The 16,575-nt window shown below is 43.8% G+C and overlaps 1 protein-coding gene across 1 annotated transcript in view; it reads left to right on the forward strand.

Annotated features, from left to right (window-relative positions):
- IGBP1 (immunoglobulin binding protein 1) overlaps window positions 1-5,368 on the forward strand; it is a 33,749-nt gene extending 28,381 nt beyond the window's left edge. The window contains exon 6 of the mRNA XM_015080584.3: window positions 4,890-5,368. Coding sequence (XP_014936070.2) covers window positions 4,890-5,035 — 146 coding nt within the window. The 3' untranslated portion in view covers window positions 5,036-5,368. The remainder of the gene's footprint in view (window positions 1-4,889) is intronic.
- The last annotated feature ends 11,207 nt before the right edge of the window (window positions 5,369-16,575 follow it).

Genomic DNA, 16,575 nt, shown 5'->3' on the forward strand with positions numbered 1-16,575 from the left:
GCAAAAGTAGCCTGTGATTTTAAACTCTTGTGACACCAGCGCTTTTATGCCAGAATAAAATGGAGTAACATATGTTTAACATACTCAAGGGGAAGAATATGAGCCAAGGACACTATATCAGGTAAAACTGTTAGGTATAAAGGGTACAGACATTTATCAACATAGAGGAGCTCAGGAAATACTTACTGTTCCCAGGATCCCTTCCTAAGGAATTTACTAGAGAATGAGCTTCAGATAGCCAAAATGATGAGAAAGACCTCAACTAAGTACTGGTGGTGAGCACTAGTTACTTGTAGAACCAAGACTAAATAGGGGTTAACAGGGAGACAGTAGAGTATGTAATGTTTATATGTTCAGTGCTCAGATAATGTAGATACAGTACAACTATTTTTTTAAATGGAGAATTGGGGAAAGCATATGCAAAAAATAATGAACTGTTCTCAGCAATTACATTGGTGACAACGTTAGTGTTATTCTAAGACTGTGTGAAATAATGTAATTATGAGATAGTCTAATTCTATCATCTTCTGTCTTTGAAAAGTAAGACTTTTAGTGTGGAAGAACACAGATGAAATTCAAAAAAGTTTAAGTTAGAAATAAAGTGCTGAATAGGAGCTCATGAGAAATTTTATTTATAAGTAAATACACGCATACAGCTTGTGGTCTTGAAATACCATTTCCCATTAAAAGAAACCATGATGTCTTAGAGAAATAGCTAATTCCAAGTCTGGGGCAGGAAATGTACAAGATGAGCTGGAAGCATCTTGTTAGAAAGATAGGGAAGAGGGGCGCCTGGGTGGCTCAGTCGGTTAAGTATCTGACTCTTAATTTCGGCTCCAGTTGCGATCTCACAGTTCGTGAGTTCAGGCTCTGTGCCGATGGTGGGGAGCCTGCTTGGGAATTTCTCTCTCTCCGTCTCTGCCTTTTCTCCCTACTGCCTCTAAATACATAACACATGCATGCATACATACATACATACATACATACATACATCCTTTAAAAAAAGACACGGAAGACATTTTGAAAGACAACTAGGCTCCTATCAAAAGGACTCAGAAGCCAATTTGAAAGTTTCCACTAGCCAGAGACAGTTTGGCTTCAAAAAGGGTAATTGTCAGTAGCAACAAGCACATCCAGGGCACAAATTTGGGTTTCTAATATCATTCTCTAATTTAAAAAAACCGGAGCCCAGGGCGCCTGGGTGGCTCAGTCAGTTAGGCGTCCGACTTCGGCTCAGGTCATGATCTCACAGTCAGTGAGTTCGAGCCCCGCGTCCGGCTCTGTGCTGACAGCTCAGAGCTGGGAGCCTATTTCAGATTCTGTGTCTCCCTCTCTCTCTGCCCCTCCCCTGTTCATGCTCTGTCTCTCAAAAATAAATAAACGTTAAAAAAAAAATTTAAAAACCAGAGCCCATTAGAGAAATGGCTGCTTCTAGGCTGAGGCAGAGAATAAACAAGATGACCCTGAAGAATCTTTTAGTACTAGAAAATGAAGAAGGACTCAAAAAACAAAACAATTTAAGTATGTTAATGGACACAAGGGCCAGCTGAAAGAACTCTTGCTGGCCAAAACTGGAAGAATTTGAGCGGGAAAATAACAGTATTGGATTACCAAAAATATATATAAATATCCTTAAGTCTATAGCAATAGAAATAAATGATGACATAAATAAATGGAGAAGAGACAGGAAAGTGCTACATAATCTGTGTATATACTCCTGTCTCAAAGACATGGAGCACAACTCCCTCTCCCCTTTAAGTGTGGGCTGTTTAGTGACTTCCAAAGACTACAGTGTGGAAGGGGACTGAGAGACTTCACAGTTAGGAACCTTACAAATGCTGTCTTATTCAGATGATCCAGGTTAATTAATATCAACAGTGAGAAGTCATGTTGATGGTTGTGTAGCCTAGATTTGATGTGATGAGAAGGGTGCTTCAGCCTTTATGATATTCTCTTCCAAAACCCATAACCTCAGTCTAATTAGGAGAAAAACATCAGGTACCCCTAAATTGAGGGACATTTTGCAAAATATCTGATCAGCACTCACCAAAACTGCTCAGGTCCTCAAAAACAAGGAATATCTGAGAAATTGTCACAGCCAAGATGAGACTAAAGAGACAGAGGACTAAATGTAATGTGGCGCTCTGGATGGGATCCTGGGGCCAAAAAAGGACACTAGATAAAACCTCAGGGAAAAAGTAGTGTAAGATGCTAATCATAGGGGAAATTGGGTACAGATGTATAGGAATTCCATACTATCTTCTAAATTTTTCTGTAAATATAAAACTATTCTATTAAAAGCTTATTTACCTATTTTGTAAGAAATCATTGCAATGGGTTAAAACCCATCAAATATGTTGGGGCGCCTGGGTGGCTCAGTCGGTTAAGCATTCAACTCTTGATCTCAGCTCAGGTCATGATCTCAGGGTCGTGAGTTCAGACCCTACATTGGGCTCCACACTGGGCATGAAGCCTACTTAAAATATATATATTTAAATCCATGAGTCATAATTATATTTTAAAGTAGAAATTGTTCAATTTCAGAAGATGATAAGGAACCAATTGATTACCTTCGCAAGTGGTAAACAAAGTGAAAGAAGCATTTACATTGTCTTTTTTTCTTGAGTAACTACATAGGAGATGAGGGGAAGCCTGTCTTCATAAAAGCATTCTAGTTAATAAAAAAGAAATGTTAAAATGAGGAGTATCAACTTTTTGAAACCTCCAGAAAGTCAGTGAGTCCAGGCATCAAGTGTCAATTGCTAACATCACCACACATGAGATATAGATGTTATGTGCCACCTGATGAGGGAATACAGCACCAGCTGGAGTCATGTGGAAGGGCTCAACCCTGAGTCAGATCAAGCCTCTGTATCCACTTGCCAATGTGCAGAAATACAGAAGACCCTGTTGGACTGCAGCACAAGTACACAGCAAAATCCAGATTTGGGGAAACTATACAGGTCAGATGCCCCAGTTTCTTCAGTAGATAACTTGTAAGGAAAGAAAAGGATGGAATTGGTGCCTGTAGATTAAGAAGATCACAAAACATTTTTATTTTTTTTACTGCATATTTTTTTAATGTTTTTATTTTTTATTCTTGAAAGAAAGAGTGTGAGTGGGAGAGGAGCAGAGAGAGAGGGAGACACAGAATCCAAAGCAGGCTCCAGGCTCTGAGCTGTCAACACAGAACCCGACGAGGGGCTCGAACTCACGAGCTGTGAGATCATGACCCAAGCCAAAGTTGGATGCTTAACTAACTGAGCCACCCAGGTGCCCTGATCGGAAAACATGTTTAAATGAGTAAGACTAACCTTAAAAACATTACGCTTAAGCGAAAGAAGGCAGACACAAACACCGTATAGTGTTTGATCCCGTTTATGTGAAATTTCCAAAATAGGCACATCTATAGAGACAGAAAGTAGATTGCTGGCGGCCAGGGGCTATGAGGAGGGAAGGAAAGGGAATCAACAGAACGTGGGCACAAGGGATCTTTTTGAGGTAAAGGAAATCATTTCTCGCTGATAGTTTCACAACTCTGTACTAAAGATCATTGAGCACAAAAATGTACAAGTGGACAACTCTGGTGTCTAGGGATGCACACTTGGGTAGTAAAGCTATAATAAACTCCAGGAAGTTATTATTATAAAAGTTGGTTTAGTGGTTACCATTTGGGAGGAGAAAGGGAGCATTCCTATTTGGAAGATGCTCCTGAAGAAGCTTTTGGGATAAGTACAGAAGCTCTATTTCTTTTCTTTTTTAAATGTTTTTATTTTTGAGAGAGAGAGAGCATGAGCAGGGGAGGGGCAGAGAGAGAGGGAGACAGAATCTGAAGCAGGCTCCAGGCTCTGAGCTGTCAGCACAGAGCCCAGTGCGGGGCTTCAACTCACGAACTGTGAGATCATGACCTGAGCTGAAGTCGGATGCTTAATCAACTGAGCCACCCAGGTGCCCCCAGAAGCTCTATTTCTTGGCCCAAGTGGAGGCTACAAAGGTATAGCCTCCCTATAAAAACTTAAAGTTATATATATTTTTGTGTGATTTCCAGTATCTTTTATTTTACAATAAAAAGTGTTAAAAAAAAAACATAGATCAGATTGGAAGAGATTAGATTCCCATGTATTTCATTTGTTATCATAGTAATGAGCATCTTTCTCGTGGGCGAAGTCAGGGTAGCCAAGAAACGCTCCTTTACCTCGCAAAGAGAAAACACAATTAATGCAAAAGAGGGATGTAGCAGTTGGTTTAATTTCTTTTGGGTGTGCCTTTTGGATTTCAGACCCTGTTCCAAACAAGTGTCAAATAGCACAGATACTTGTTTCTGGTAGGTTCAACTGCCCTGTGATTTACAATTTGACACACACACGCGCGCGCACACACACACACACACACACAGAACTGTAGAACTGTAATAAACTGGATGGAGGAGAAAAAGTCACCTGCAGTCCCTCCTTCCAGACATACCATAAATCAGTAAATCATAAATATTTTTTACTTTAGTGTTTTTGGCTTGCTGGGGTTCTGTTGGGCAGTTGGTGTTTTTGGAGTGTGTGTGTGTGTGTGTGTGTGTGTGTGTGTGTGTGTGTGTAAGGGGTGGTGTTTGGCCTTTTCAGCAAGAATTCTTTCCCAATATAGAACTGATTTTGAGAATTCAACTGTTATGTTTTGCCTTCTTGTGAAAACCACTCAGTGCATCGTTTCTTATCTATCATTTAACATGTCACTGATTAAGTAATAGAAGTATCCTCCGAGACTCTGCTGGCCCTGGGGTAGGCAGCTAGGTACTAGTCCTTGTTCTCATTTTGGGCAGCTGTGTTCAGAGTGGAGCCAAGGCTCCTGACATTCCCTCAGTTCCTCACCCCTGCTTTCCCATTTTTCCACTCTGGCAGAGCTCAAAAGAACTGCTCAGGAACATGAAGATCAGGAACAAAAGGAGGAAGAAGATGATGAACACACACTCCACAGAGCTCGGGAGTGGGATGACTGGAAGGACACCCATCCCAGAGGGTATGGCAACCGACAGAACATGGGTTAGTCTTCCCACAAGACGGGACTACATGGGCTCACACCTTCTGCAACAAGGAAAGCCGTGCTGTCTTCCTCTCCCTGGACTCCTGCTTCAGCTGTGTTCAATGAAGGAAAAGATGCTTAATCTTGCTTTGTGTTCAATAAAGTGTCAGCCAATTTAAGTATGTATTTGTACTTTAGGTGATGAGCCAGCAATCTTGTTTTGGCATTATCATCCTCATCATGGTGTATTTCCAATTTCTTAAGTAGAAAGACAAAAGTACTGAGAAATTGCTCTGTATAATCAATGGCTGTATGAATTATCTTTTAAAAAAATAATAAAGTCCCTTCTATTACAGGAGCCTGTGCAGAAATTGAGGGATCAGGGTTTTTTTGTTTGTTTGTTTGTTTGTTTTTTGAGGGGGAGAGAGTCAACTGTGGGTCCCCGGGCTTCTGAAGGGGATCCTGGTCATCTTTGATGTGGGCAGTGACTTTCCCAGCATCAAAACCACCCAGATGAGCTGGCACTTGCTTTCTCCTTCCTACCGTAGCACTGTGAAATAACCCAACATGGCTTGACAAGGGGCAGGTGTGAAAGCTGGGACTTTCCCTGCCTGAGACACAGCACTGTGTTCAGGAATTATTAGAGCTGTAAATGAATGGACCATAACAGTCCTGTCTACCTAGTCTTCCTTGCCTTGACTGGTAGAAATGAGGGAAGCATATAAGGTGCTGTGAGAGTCATCCTTGTGTACACGGCTGGCGCTGGGGCCTTTACTCTCCTGGAACTATTTGCCGGAACCCTTAGGGTAAAGAGCAGCTCAGGCTGTAGCCCAGCTCTTAAGTGGGCTGTCTTAATGATGAGGGAGCATAAGGCAAACTGAGGGCAAAGTACAAGCTAGCATACCACACCCCCCCCCCCCCCCAGGTGGGATATGTGTGATATTCCTCAGTCACTCCTGGCTGCCCAAGAACAAAGGAGAGGAAAGGAAACATGGTTAACTGATAGAGATCACAGTCATGCAGGACATGAATCTCCATCAGTTTACAAATACCTTAGTAAATTATAAGAAAAAGGCAATCTTACAAATAGCCTAATCTCCAGAAACTTCTACACTCAATTTCCTGGATCCCGTAATATCGCCTTCCCCTCCGTAGTGATGTGGGGAAACGAGGCAAGGAAATGGCAGGTAAAATTAAATTTCTTTATCACCTGCTGCCCATTGACAAATACTTGAGGCAAATACAGAGTATAACATGTCTCCAAGAACCCCCCTACTGTCCTAACATTAATGCCTTACTAGAGGAAAAACAACCTTAGCTTGACAACAGCAGGGCCTCTAAGGAGTCTTCTTTAGCAGATCAAAGTCCTTCTAGAGGCCTCCTTTTGCCTTTACCTCCTCAACTCCATTGTATACAGCCAGTCACTCTTCACAACCCCAGTGTAGCTCTTTCTGCTCACGGGTCCTGTCCCAGTGCTTTAATAAAATCACATTTTTGCACCAAAGACTTCTGGAGAATTCTTTCTTGGCCATCAGCTCTGAACCCCCACCACTCCAGAACCTCATCAAGAAGACCATTTGGTGGGTAAGGGGCATTAAGGAAGACACTTGTTGGGATGACACTGGGTGTTATACATAGGGGATGAAACACTGGAATCTACTCTTTGAACCATTATTGCACTATATGCTAACTAACTTGGATGTAAATTAAAAACTAAATAAAATTTTAAAAAAGGGATACATGTACCCCAGCATTTATAGAAGCATTACCAATAATAGCAAAATTATAGAAAGAGCCCAAATTTCCGTCAAACGATGAATGGATAAAGAAGATGTAGTATAATGGAACATTACTTAGCCACAAGAAAAAAAGCTTGCCATTTGCAATGACATGGATAGAGTTAGAGACTATTATGCTAAGTGAAATAAGCCAGTTAAAGACAAATGCCATATGATTTCACTCATATGTGGAATTTAAGAAATGAAACAAGCATGGGCGGGGGGGGGGGAGGCAAACCATAAAACAGATGCTTAACTACAGTTAAGAGAACACACCAAGGGTTGATGGAGGGAGGCAGGTGGGGTTTGGGCTAGATGGGTGATGGGTATTAAGGAGGGCACTTGTTGCGATGAGCACTGGGTGTTATATGTAATTGATGAATCACTAAATTCTCCTGAAACTAATATTACACTGTGTGTTAACTAACTGGAATTTAAATAAAGACTTGAAAAAAAAAAGACCATTTGGGCTCTCCTTGTCTGTGCTGTGCGATGCTGTGCTGGCACAGTCTGCCATGGTAAATGTGCCATGGCAGTCACTGTGCTGTTGGTGAGGTGCCTGCAGCCATGTCAGTAAGTGGGTGTGGAGGAAGGACAATGGCTCAGATGACATGGAAGGGTACCTACTTTCTGTTGTGGAAGTCCTCAGCTCTTGGGTTAATACAGGAAAAAAAAGCAGCCATGTGTCGAGGTATGATCTGTATAGAAAACATACTTTTGTTCTATGTGGCTTAGGTACACTTAGGTTTTCTTTCAAGAGGGAGATGACTCGGCCTTCCTATTCTAGCTTCTGCCATCTAACTTAGGAGAAGGGTTTGAACAGGAGACTCACGTCCCTCTTATTTATGGAGTGGTAAGTGGAGGGCTGTCAGACGAGAAATAGGTTTGTGTTTAGTGGGAGCAGACAGAAGACTACCAATAATATATTTGTATACTGTTTTTTAAATATGTTTTTTAAAGTTTATTTATTTTGAGAGTTAAGGCAGGGGAGGGGCAGAGAGAGAGAATCCCAAGCAGGCTGGAACTGCCAGCATAGAGCCTGATGTGGCACTCGAACTCACAAACCACGAGATCAAGACCTGAGCTGAAATCAAGAGTCAAACGCTTAACCGACTGACGACCTGAACCACCCACCCAGGTGCCCCATTTGTATACTGTTTAATAAAGGACTGACCTCACCCTCACAACATAAGCTCCTGAAACTGGGAGAGCACAGATTAAGTTCCCCAAGAATTTGGGAAGCAAACATTTGTTTTTATTTTTTTTAATGTTTATTTTTTGAGAGAGAGCAGGTGCGGGGGAGGGGCAGAGAGAGAGAGGGAGACAGAGGATGGGAAGCAGGCTTCATCTAGACAGCAGAGTCTGATATGGGGCTCAAACTCACAAACCAACAGTGAGATCATGACCTGAGCTGAAGTCAGGCACTCAACCAACTGAGCCACCCAGGTGCCCTGCAAACATTTGTTTTTAGCTCTCTTCCAATTACTACCCAGTTTCCTGTAGTAATGGCCCATTTCCTGCTCTTGAAACTCCACCCAGAGTTCATTCTCAAAATGGACCAGGTTGTTCTGAGTCTATCTAAAGATTAGCCTCCTAGAAGACCCAGCTTGATTAACCCCTTCACACATTCTGATACCTAAGAGGTAAATTAGACGAGGTGAGTTTGAATCCTGGCTTTACAAATCGCAAGCTATGTGATCTCGGGTGATAAAATTTCTCTGAACTGCTCCTGTTTCCTCGATGTCTAGACATGAGCTGTAGCATGGGGATGTTCAATAGTGGCAGCCATTATAATACACTTGAGCAGCTGAAGAGTAAATGCTTTCTGTTCGTCTGAGCTCCATGATTATAGTCTGTTCACTAGGAAGGGAAAGGAGACAGACAAGTATTGGGCACTGAACCCAGCGCTTTCACATACTATTAATACAATGGCGCTGCAAAATAGGTAGCACTGGCTCCAGAATACTGATTTCCCCAAGTTCACACTATTAAGCTGTGCTTCTGTCATTTTCCATAAGCTTCCTAGTTGCTTGTGCTTTTTTGTGTCTTAAAGCTGCTTAAAAAGAGGGAGCAGCTTTAAAAACCCAACCCCAAACCACCACTTATACATTATTGGAGCTCTAGAAATTCCTTCTTAGCTGACTCACCAAGGAAAAGGTTATGTCAGCTCCCCTGCCATTTCTCCCCCAGCTGGGGGATATGAAGACAGAGGCGGTGAGCAAGCCCAGCTTCCTCCATTTTCCTCCTCGCCACAGTCAGCCCCAAAAAAGAACCACCTTCTCTACCCCCACCACACCTGGCCCTTTCAGGGTCCTAGAGAGAGCTGGGTTTGATGTACTCCCGGAGGTGAGTTCACCAGATAGTAATACTGCATCATGGTTTACCAAATGCTTTTACACAGACTGCTTATTTCATTCTAACAACCTGTCAGGAAGGAGATGATATCTTTGTTTTACAAAGAAGGAAACGGGTTCAGGAAAAACGGCTCAGTCACACAGCTAATAAGTAGAAAGTGCAAACCTATCAGTGTAGCCAAAATGTTTGCCCTCAGTAGCTCTCACATGGAGGCCAGATTATTTTTTAAGTTTATTTATTTATTTTGAGAGGGAGTGAGTAGAGGAGGGGCAGAGAGAGAGAATCCCCAGCAGGCTCCACACTGTCACAGCCCAATGGGGAGCTCCAACTCATGAACTGAGAGATCATGACCTGAACCAAAATCAAGAGTCCAACCCTTAACTGACTGAGCCACCCAGGTGCCTGGAGGCCAATGGGATTTTTAAAAGGTGAATGCTGAGGGGCACCTTCGTGGTTCACTCAGTTAAGCGTGAGACTCTTGATCTCACGGTTCATGGGATGGAGCCCAGCCTCACCCTCTTCCCTCTTCTCTGACAGCTGCTTGGGATCCTCCCTCTTCCTTTCTCTCTGTTCTTCCCTTACTCACATTCTCATGCTCTCTCTCTCTCTCTTTTTCTCTCTCTCTCAATAAATAAGCTTAAAAAAATAAAAGATGAGTGCTGAGCACTGTCTTTTCGTGCCATTCTGCAGTGATCTGTCCCTTCCACTCTTGTTCCTCTGGATGTGCCTGTGAGAAAGATGGGGCAGAGGACTGAATGAGCTGATTTCAAGACCAAGAGGTTGGTGTTAAGAGTACTGAGCTAGGGTCTCAATCTGCCACTCCCTAGCAGAATCACCCCAGGCCACCCTGGTCACTCAGGTCACTTCTGTCATTTAAAACAACTTGCAAAGGGTGGGGGAACTTTTGGAACTAAATCCACCTCTCTGTATCACCTAAACACCACAGTCCTCCTCTGCTTACTCTGGGCCTTGCAGTTTGCTTATCAGCACCACAGACACCTTGCCACCCATTTCTGTTGGATGCCCTACAGCAAGATAGTATTGTTACCATTATCTCCTTGCCCAAACAGCCCTACAACACCTGCGCATCATTTCCTCACAGTTTGTTTTTAACCCATTCATTGAAGGTACAGCTTAACTCACATTCCACAACAAGGAGACGTGGGTTCTCATCCCATCTGTGTCATTGCCTTAGCCCCATCCAGATGCAGACAACATCTGCCCTACTTACCTCACAGGCAGAAGTGAGAGGCAAATGAAATCAAATATGTGAGCACACTTCAATGACAAAGTATGGCACAAGAGTGAGGAATAAGAGTGGTAGGCTGCTGGTAAGCTAGGGGGACAGAGGAGGGGATGAATTTTTTTATTAAGTCTTTCACAACTTTATTGTAACCCCTGCCCCTCTAATGCTTTCTCAATCTGTTGTCTATATATCACCACCAGCAAAAGGGTTTGTGAAATGCTCTGCTTTGTGGGCTGAAATGACCAGCGCAAGAGAGCACGGTTATGTGCAGTGGAACCTGAGAACCAGTTTTAACACATCTGTTCACCAGGCTACCTTTGACAGATGTATGTGTAGGATGGTGAACAAAGTCTTAGATTTCAGTTCCTTTTCACAACTGGCAATAAATCCCACAAAGACAGGATGACTCAGCAATAACTTAGGCTAGCCTACTCCCGTGTGGTAACACCAATAAAAATAATAGTTGCTATGCTATGCTATACTATACTATATACCAGGAGATTTACATTATTTCTAATCCTCACAAACAACAGCCCAAATAAGATATTATAACCTCAATTTAGAAGTGAGGAGACTGAAGGGCGCCTGGGTGACTCAGGCAGTTAAGAAACTCTTGGTTTCAGCTCAGGTCATGATCTCACAGTTCATGGGTTTGAGCGCCGCCATCAGGCTCTGTGCTGACAGCTTGGAGTCTGCTTGGGATTCTCTTTTCTCCTTCTCTCTGCACCTCTCCTGCTTGCTCACTCTCTCTCTCAAAGTAAATAAATAAACATTAAAAAAAAAAAAGAAATGAGGAGACTGAGGCTCAGAGAAGTGATTTCCCAATGATCACTCAGCCCTAAGTGGTATAGGTAGGCCTGGATTCCAGGTTGGCCTGACTCCAAAGGCCACACCCTTCTAGTCAGCCTCAGTGCCTCCCTAGAAAGCACAAAGCACAGGGGACCTATGCAGGTGGGCAATAACACCCTGGTGGCACACTGCTCTGGGAGTAACCCTTTCCCTTTCTCTAAGTTTTGGGCAACAATTCTATCAGTTTTGCCCGATAGGCACTCCAGGGCACATCTGAGACCTGCTCAGTGGGGGAAACACCCCCCTCCTAGAAACCTCCCCTTCCTGGGGTCCCCACATCCCGCAGTCTGTTGGGGGAGGGAACATTCCTACTCCCAATGCCAGGCCCATCTGCTCTCCCCTTCCAGTCCTAGCTGATCTTTAATCTTTTAAACCCTCTACCCCAGGGGCACCTGGGTGGCTCAGTTGGTTAAGCATCTGACTTCAGCTCAGGTCGCCATCTCATGTTTCATGGGTTTGAGCCTCACATCGGGCCCTGTGCTGAGAGCTCAGAGCCTGGAGCCTGCTTCAGATTCTGTGTCTCCCTCTCTCTCTGCCCCTCCCCCAGTCATGCTCTGTCTCTGTCTCTCTCTCTGTCTCACTCTCTCTCTCAAAAATAAATAAGCATTAAAAAAATTTAAAACCTCTACCCTAGCCTCTGGCTTAGGGACTTCTACATATTTTTAAGCTTGTCAAAGCCCCCCTTGGTCCAAGGCCTTCCTAAACAATTGAAACCAGACCCAGGCCATAAGTGCAAGAGGCTTAGAGGCCAGGTGCTGGCAGGAAGGATTTCTTTCCTGGACTCTGGGCCTTTGAACACTCAGCAACAGATACCACCTCTTCTATCCTGGTGCCCTTGGCCCTGGCTCAGACACATTGAGAGGTTTGCAGAATGACCTATCACCAGCTTTATGTAACCTGTCTTCTCCTTACCTGTCTACCTTCTCCCTGGGTGAGCTCCACCCACCTCCAGCTTCCCTGACCACAGGTACCCTGATGGCTAGCGCTAGCCACAACCTTTCTGCTGAGCTCCCAGAGCTAGATCCTTACTACACAGCTTCTCTTGACAAACAAACACAACTCAGATTCAACAGTCTTGAAATGAAATCATCACATTCCCACCCCCCTCACTCCATCAGAGCTTCTTAGGTGCCCACAGACTACTTAGTGCTCATCCCAAGAAGCTCCACATTGTTTCACGCTCTTTCCTCCTGACAAAGCAAGCCGTCAGTGTTTGTGGAATGAATTACTGAGTGAATGAGTCCCATCATGAATCACACTTCTTCATCAGTCAGATTCATAATAATCCAGCCTCTCTCTTTTCATATTCAAACAACTTGACATAAAAGACAACCCAGAATCTCTTCACCTTACAGCAGGGTTCATTTTTCTCTCTCGGATATCCTTTCATCCTATCACTGAAGAGACCACATTTGTACAAAGTGCATTCAACAAAGAGGTCTGCTTTATATTCTGCTTTTACAGCATAACATATCGCATACTACAGAGTCTGTCTTACAGTAATTTTAGTGACTTTTAATGATTGCAGGTTTGTCTGTAATGTTGCTATATAATAGCTTACTTAGCCAGCTCCAGATCGTGAGCATTTGAATTATTTCCGGGTTTTACTGGTTTGCTCCTGTATTCATTTAACAAAGTAAATTACCTTATTTGCCTTGTGCTCATGAAATATCCCTGGAGGGGAAAACAGTGTTGGGTGCTTAGAGGCCAGGAGTGGGAAGGAGATTTTTCACTGAATTCCTTATAGTCCCTTTTGAATTTTGAATCACATGAATATAGTAACTATTCAAAATATATACACCAAAAGCCTACCAAGCATTGTACTAGAAGCTGGGTGTAGAGGTAGGGTCCACAATCCCAGACTAACTCCCTGATATATACTCTCCCCAAAATAGGTGTAATGTACCCTGGGAATCCAGAGGGGAGAGCAGTGTAGAGATAGCAAGGGTAGGAGTTAGTCAAGCAGAAGAGGAGAGGGCACTTCCTGTTTGGGGAAGGAGGCTGTATTTAATGGGTTGTGAAAGTGATGGGAAATGAGACTCTCAAGGAAGGCAGAGACCAGTGTAGAAAGGGCTCTGGATGCCAGGCTCTAGGGTTCCAACTTGATCCCGAAGACCACGGGAGACCTTGGAGGGTTTGAAACAGGACAGATGCAAAGAACTGTATTTGACAGACATCCTCTAGCAGCAGCACGGAGACTGAAAAGGATGGGAGACCTGCGGAAGCTAAAGTCCAGGAGACAGTGACAATCACTTGAACTAGGGGACCAACCGCCTGGTTTGCCCAAGACCATCCTGGGTTTAGCATTGAAAATCCCACATCCTCAGTGCCTGGCAAACAGACATGGCTGGTCACCTTAGCCTGAACAAGGTACCAGATGCCATTGTACTCCAAGGCCTGCCTGCCCTGAGAAGTGATCCACTGACATTCATGAGATTTTGAAATACCCACCCTATTCTGCCCTACCCTCCACCTTTGCAGGCCCTTCCTTGGAACCACCTCTCCAAGATCTACTTTCACTAGATTCTAGACCCCCTGACCTCCAGACGTGAAGAGATTTGTAAGAAAAACATCCCATGTATGATTTCCAGCCTTCTGTCCTCTTCCCTTCCACGAACCTGAGACTCCAGTCAAACTAAACCAGTCCCTGTGCCAAAGCAAAACCCTCCAGACTTTTGTGTCTACTGGGCACCACAGGAAGGATCATATTCCCTACTTCTCTGCCTGTTGGAGCCCACTGCAAACACCACCTCCCTACAGCTGAATACCAGTCCTATCAAGCAGTTCCTGGGTGTCAGACACTGCCCAAGGAGCTTTTCAAACATTATCACTAATCGTCACAGTGAATAAATATGATTAGTCCTTTTTTTACCAGATTAGGAAACTGAGACTTGGAGAAGTATCTTGTCCAAGGTCACTAGCCTTTCCCTCTGTCTTTGTAATTTTCCGATGGCCCTAATCCTTGTATTGATGACCTATGCACTTCTTTTACTCTCTGCCTCTCTTCCCTGACACACCACACATGCACAGTTGTCAGCCTAGAACAATACCAGGCTTATAACCAGACCTCAATAAAAATTTGGTGAATGAAGGACTATGTGTGTACCTTCTATAGTACCTAGTCTGGTGCTTGCCATTAAATAGGTTCTCCATATGTACTTTTAATTGAACTGAAATTGCAACACCTAACCCAATAAGAATATGGCAGAAGGCGGGGGAAGGGGGCGCCTGGGTGGCTCAGTTGGTTGAGCATCCGACTCTTGATTTCGGCTCAGGTCATGATCTTATGGTTCGTGAGTTTGAGCCCCCTGTCAGGCTCTGTGCTGACAGCATGGAGGCTGCTTGGGATTCTCTTTCTCCCTCTGTTTCTGCCCCTCCCCCCTCTCTCTTTCTCTCTTTCTCTCAAAAAATAAACTTAGGAAAAAAGTATGGCAGAAGGGGAAAGATCAGAGGATAGAACACTATGGTAAAACCTCAGCTATCCAAAGCTTTCTGGAAACGAGTCATTCTGAAGGCTGAGGGTGGACCTTTGAATCCAGGAAGAAGAATCCTGGGACTGCTTCTTTCTCAGAGCTTCCTTCACTTCCACCATTCCTTTTGAACCCCCCAGTCCCCTTGACCTTCTCTTCCTTCCATTTTTCTCCTGTCTTTGTTTTTCTGTTGCTCCTTAGACACTCCTTAGCTTGCCAGCTTATCCCAGAACCCCATTCCTGTTGGTTTGAGAAACTAATTGCAGTCTTTCCTGGACTGTCCTTCATGCCTTTTGTGCCTAGTCTGTTTCCCTTCACTGCAGCACCTCCTCTTCCATAAAGTCCTCCCTTATCTTCTCAGGCTAGTAGGCGCTTCTCTCTTCTGCGCACCTCATAGTACCCCAGATGTGTTGGTGATTATGTCTACCTCACATCCTGGACTGTGACTTTCTTGAGGGGTAGAATCATGTCAGCCTTAAATGTTTGTGAATGAAATTGGCAGACCTTTGTGCTTCTTGGCCACCTTTATTTTGGTACTGCTTACTCTGAGACAGCTAAGCTTTTGTTTGTTGGTTGAATGAACTGTAATTAGGAAATCATGAGTGCTGACTGTTCAGGGTTTGTCTGCTGGCCTACTTCACTTTGTCCTGCCTTTTCTGCATTCCCTGGTATTTATGTTACACTTGTTCACTTGGCTCTAGAAAGCTCCAGCTCCAAAGCATGATTTCTGCTTTGGAGAGAAAAGGGTGACCAATCAGGGGCTTGACCCATCCCTGCCTGTCCACCTTGCTTGATGAACCAGGAGACCAGATCTCCTTCATTTGTTCCACAAACATTTACTTGAGTATCTACTCTGTACCAGGCCCTGAGCTGGACATTAGGGAGAGAGAAATGGAAATTGATCTGTCCTTGCCCTGCCTTGGACACCCTGTGTGACTTTGAGTCCTTTCTAGGCCTCTTCCATTTACCCATCTGAAGGTGAAGGAGGGTAGAGACCTGATCTATAAGGGGACATGGAGCTCTCAACATTGTGGATCTTGTCCATTCTGGATACTCCAGCCTTCTACATCTGCGCTTTCCCCTAGAAGACCGAGGCCCACCTAACTTAACTCTCTCCCTCCTCTTGTGAAAATTCTGAGTGGATATGCTCCAATACATCTCACCCTGTATGTGGCCAAGTATCCCCAATAAGCAGATTGAGAACCCCAGGAAGCCAGGGGAAGAAAAGAAAGAGGAATTAGACAAAATGGGGTGACATGCTTGGTGACCATCTAGAGTACATTGGGGAATGAAATCACACCACCCCCACAACATACCAAAAATGTTCCCTAAGCTTAACTCTGCAAAATCTTAGTCAGTCTAATCAGGCAGGTGAAAACCAGAGTGGAGTTTAGGGAGGAAGACAGAATTCTGTTAATCTGCATGGAAAAGCCTAAGGAATCTATTTCCTTGCACTTGTAAGATACTTGATACCATTTTTGTATTTGATTTTCCTAGCAGCCTTTTTGATTACATTCAAAATGTTTTTTGAGCACCTTCTATATCCAAGGCCTTATGCTGACAATACTGGCCTTTTTGTTTAAGACACTTACCACAAATTCAAGTGCATAGACACTTTTATGATTTTCTTTTGCTTAATGTCTGTCTCCCCCACTGGACTGTAAGGTCAATGAAGGCAGAAATCATGTCCATGTTCTTCCCCACTGAATTTTCAGCATCTACAGCAGTGCCTGGCAAACAGTAGTCACTCCATAGATAGTTGCAGAAAAAAATTATAAATCCAGAGTTCTGGGACCTGGGAACAATCTTTAATTTTGTAAAGGCCAGTGTGTAGAAGTAAGCCTCTTAGCCTGAAACATAGTAGATA

This window comes from Acinonyx jubatus, chromosome X, assembly GCF_027475565.1.
Source record: "Acinonyx jubatus isolate Ajub_Pintada_27869175 chromosome X, VMU_Ajub_asm_v1.0, whole genome shotgun sequence".
NCBI lineage: Eukaryota > Metazoa > Chordata > Mammalia > Carnivora > Felidae > Acinonyx > Acinonyx jubatus.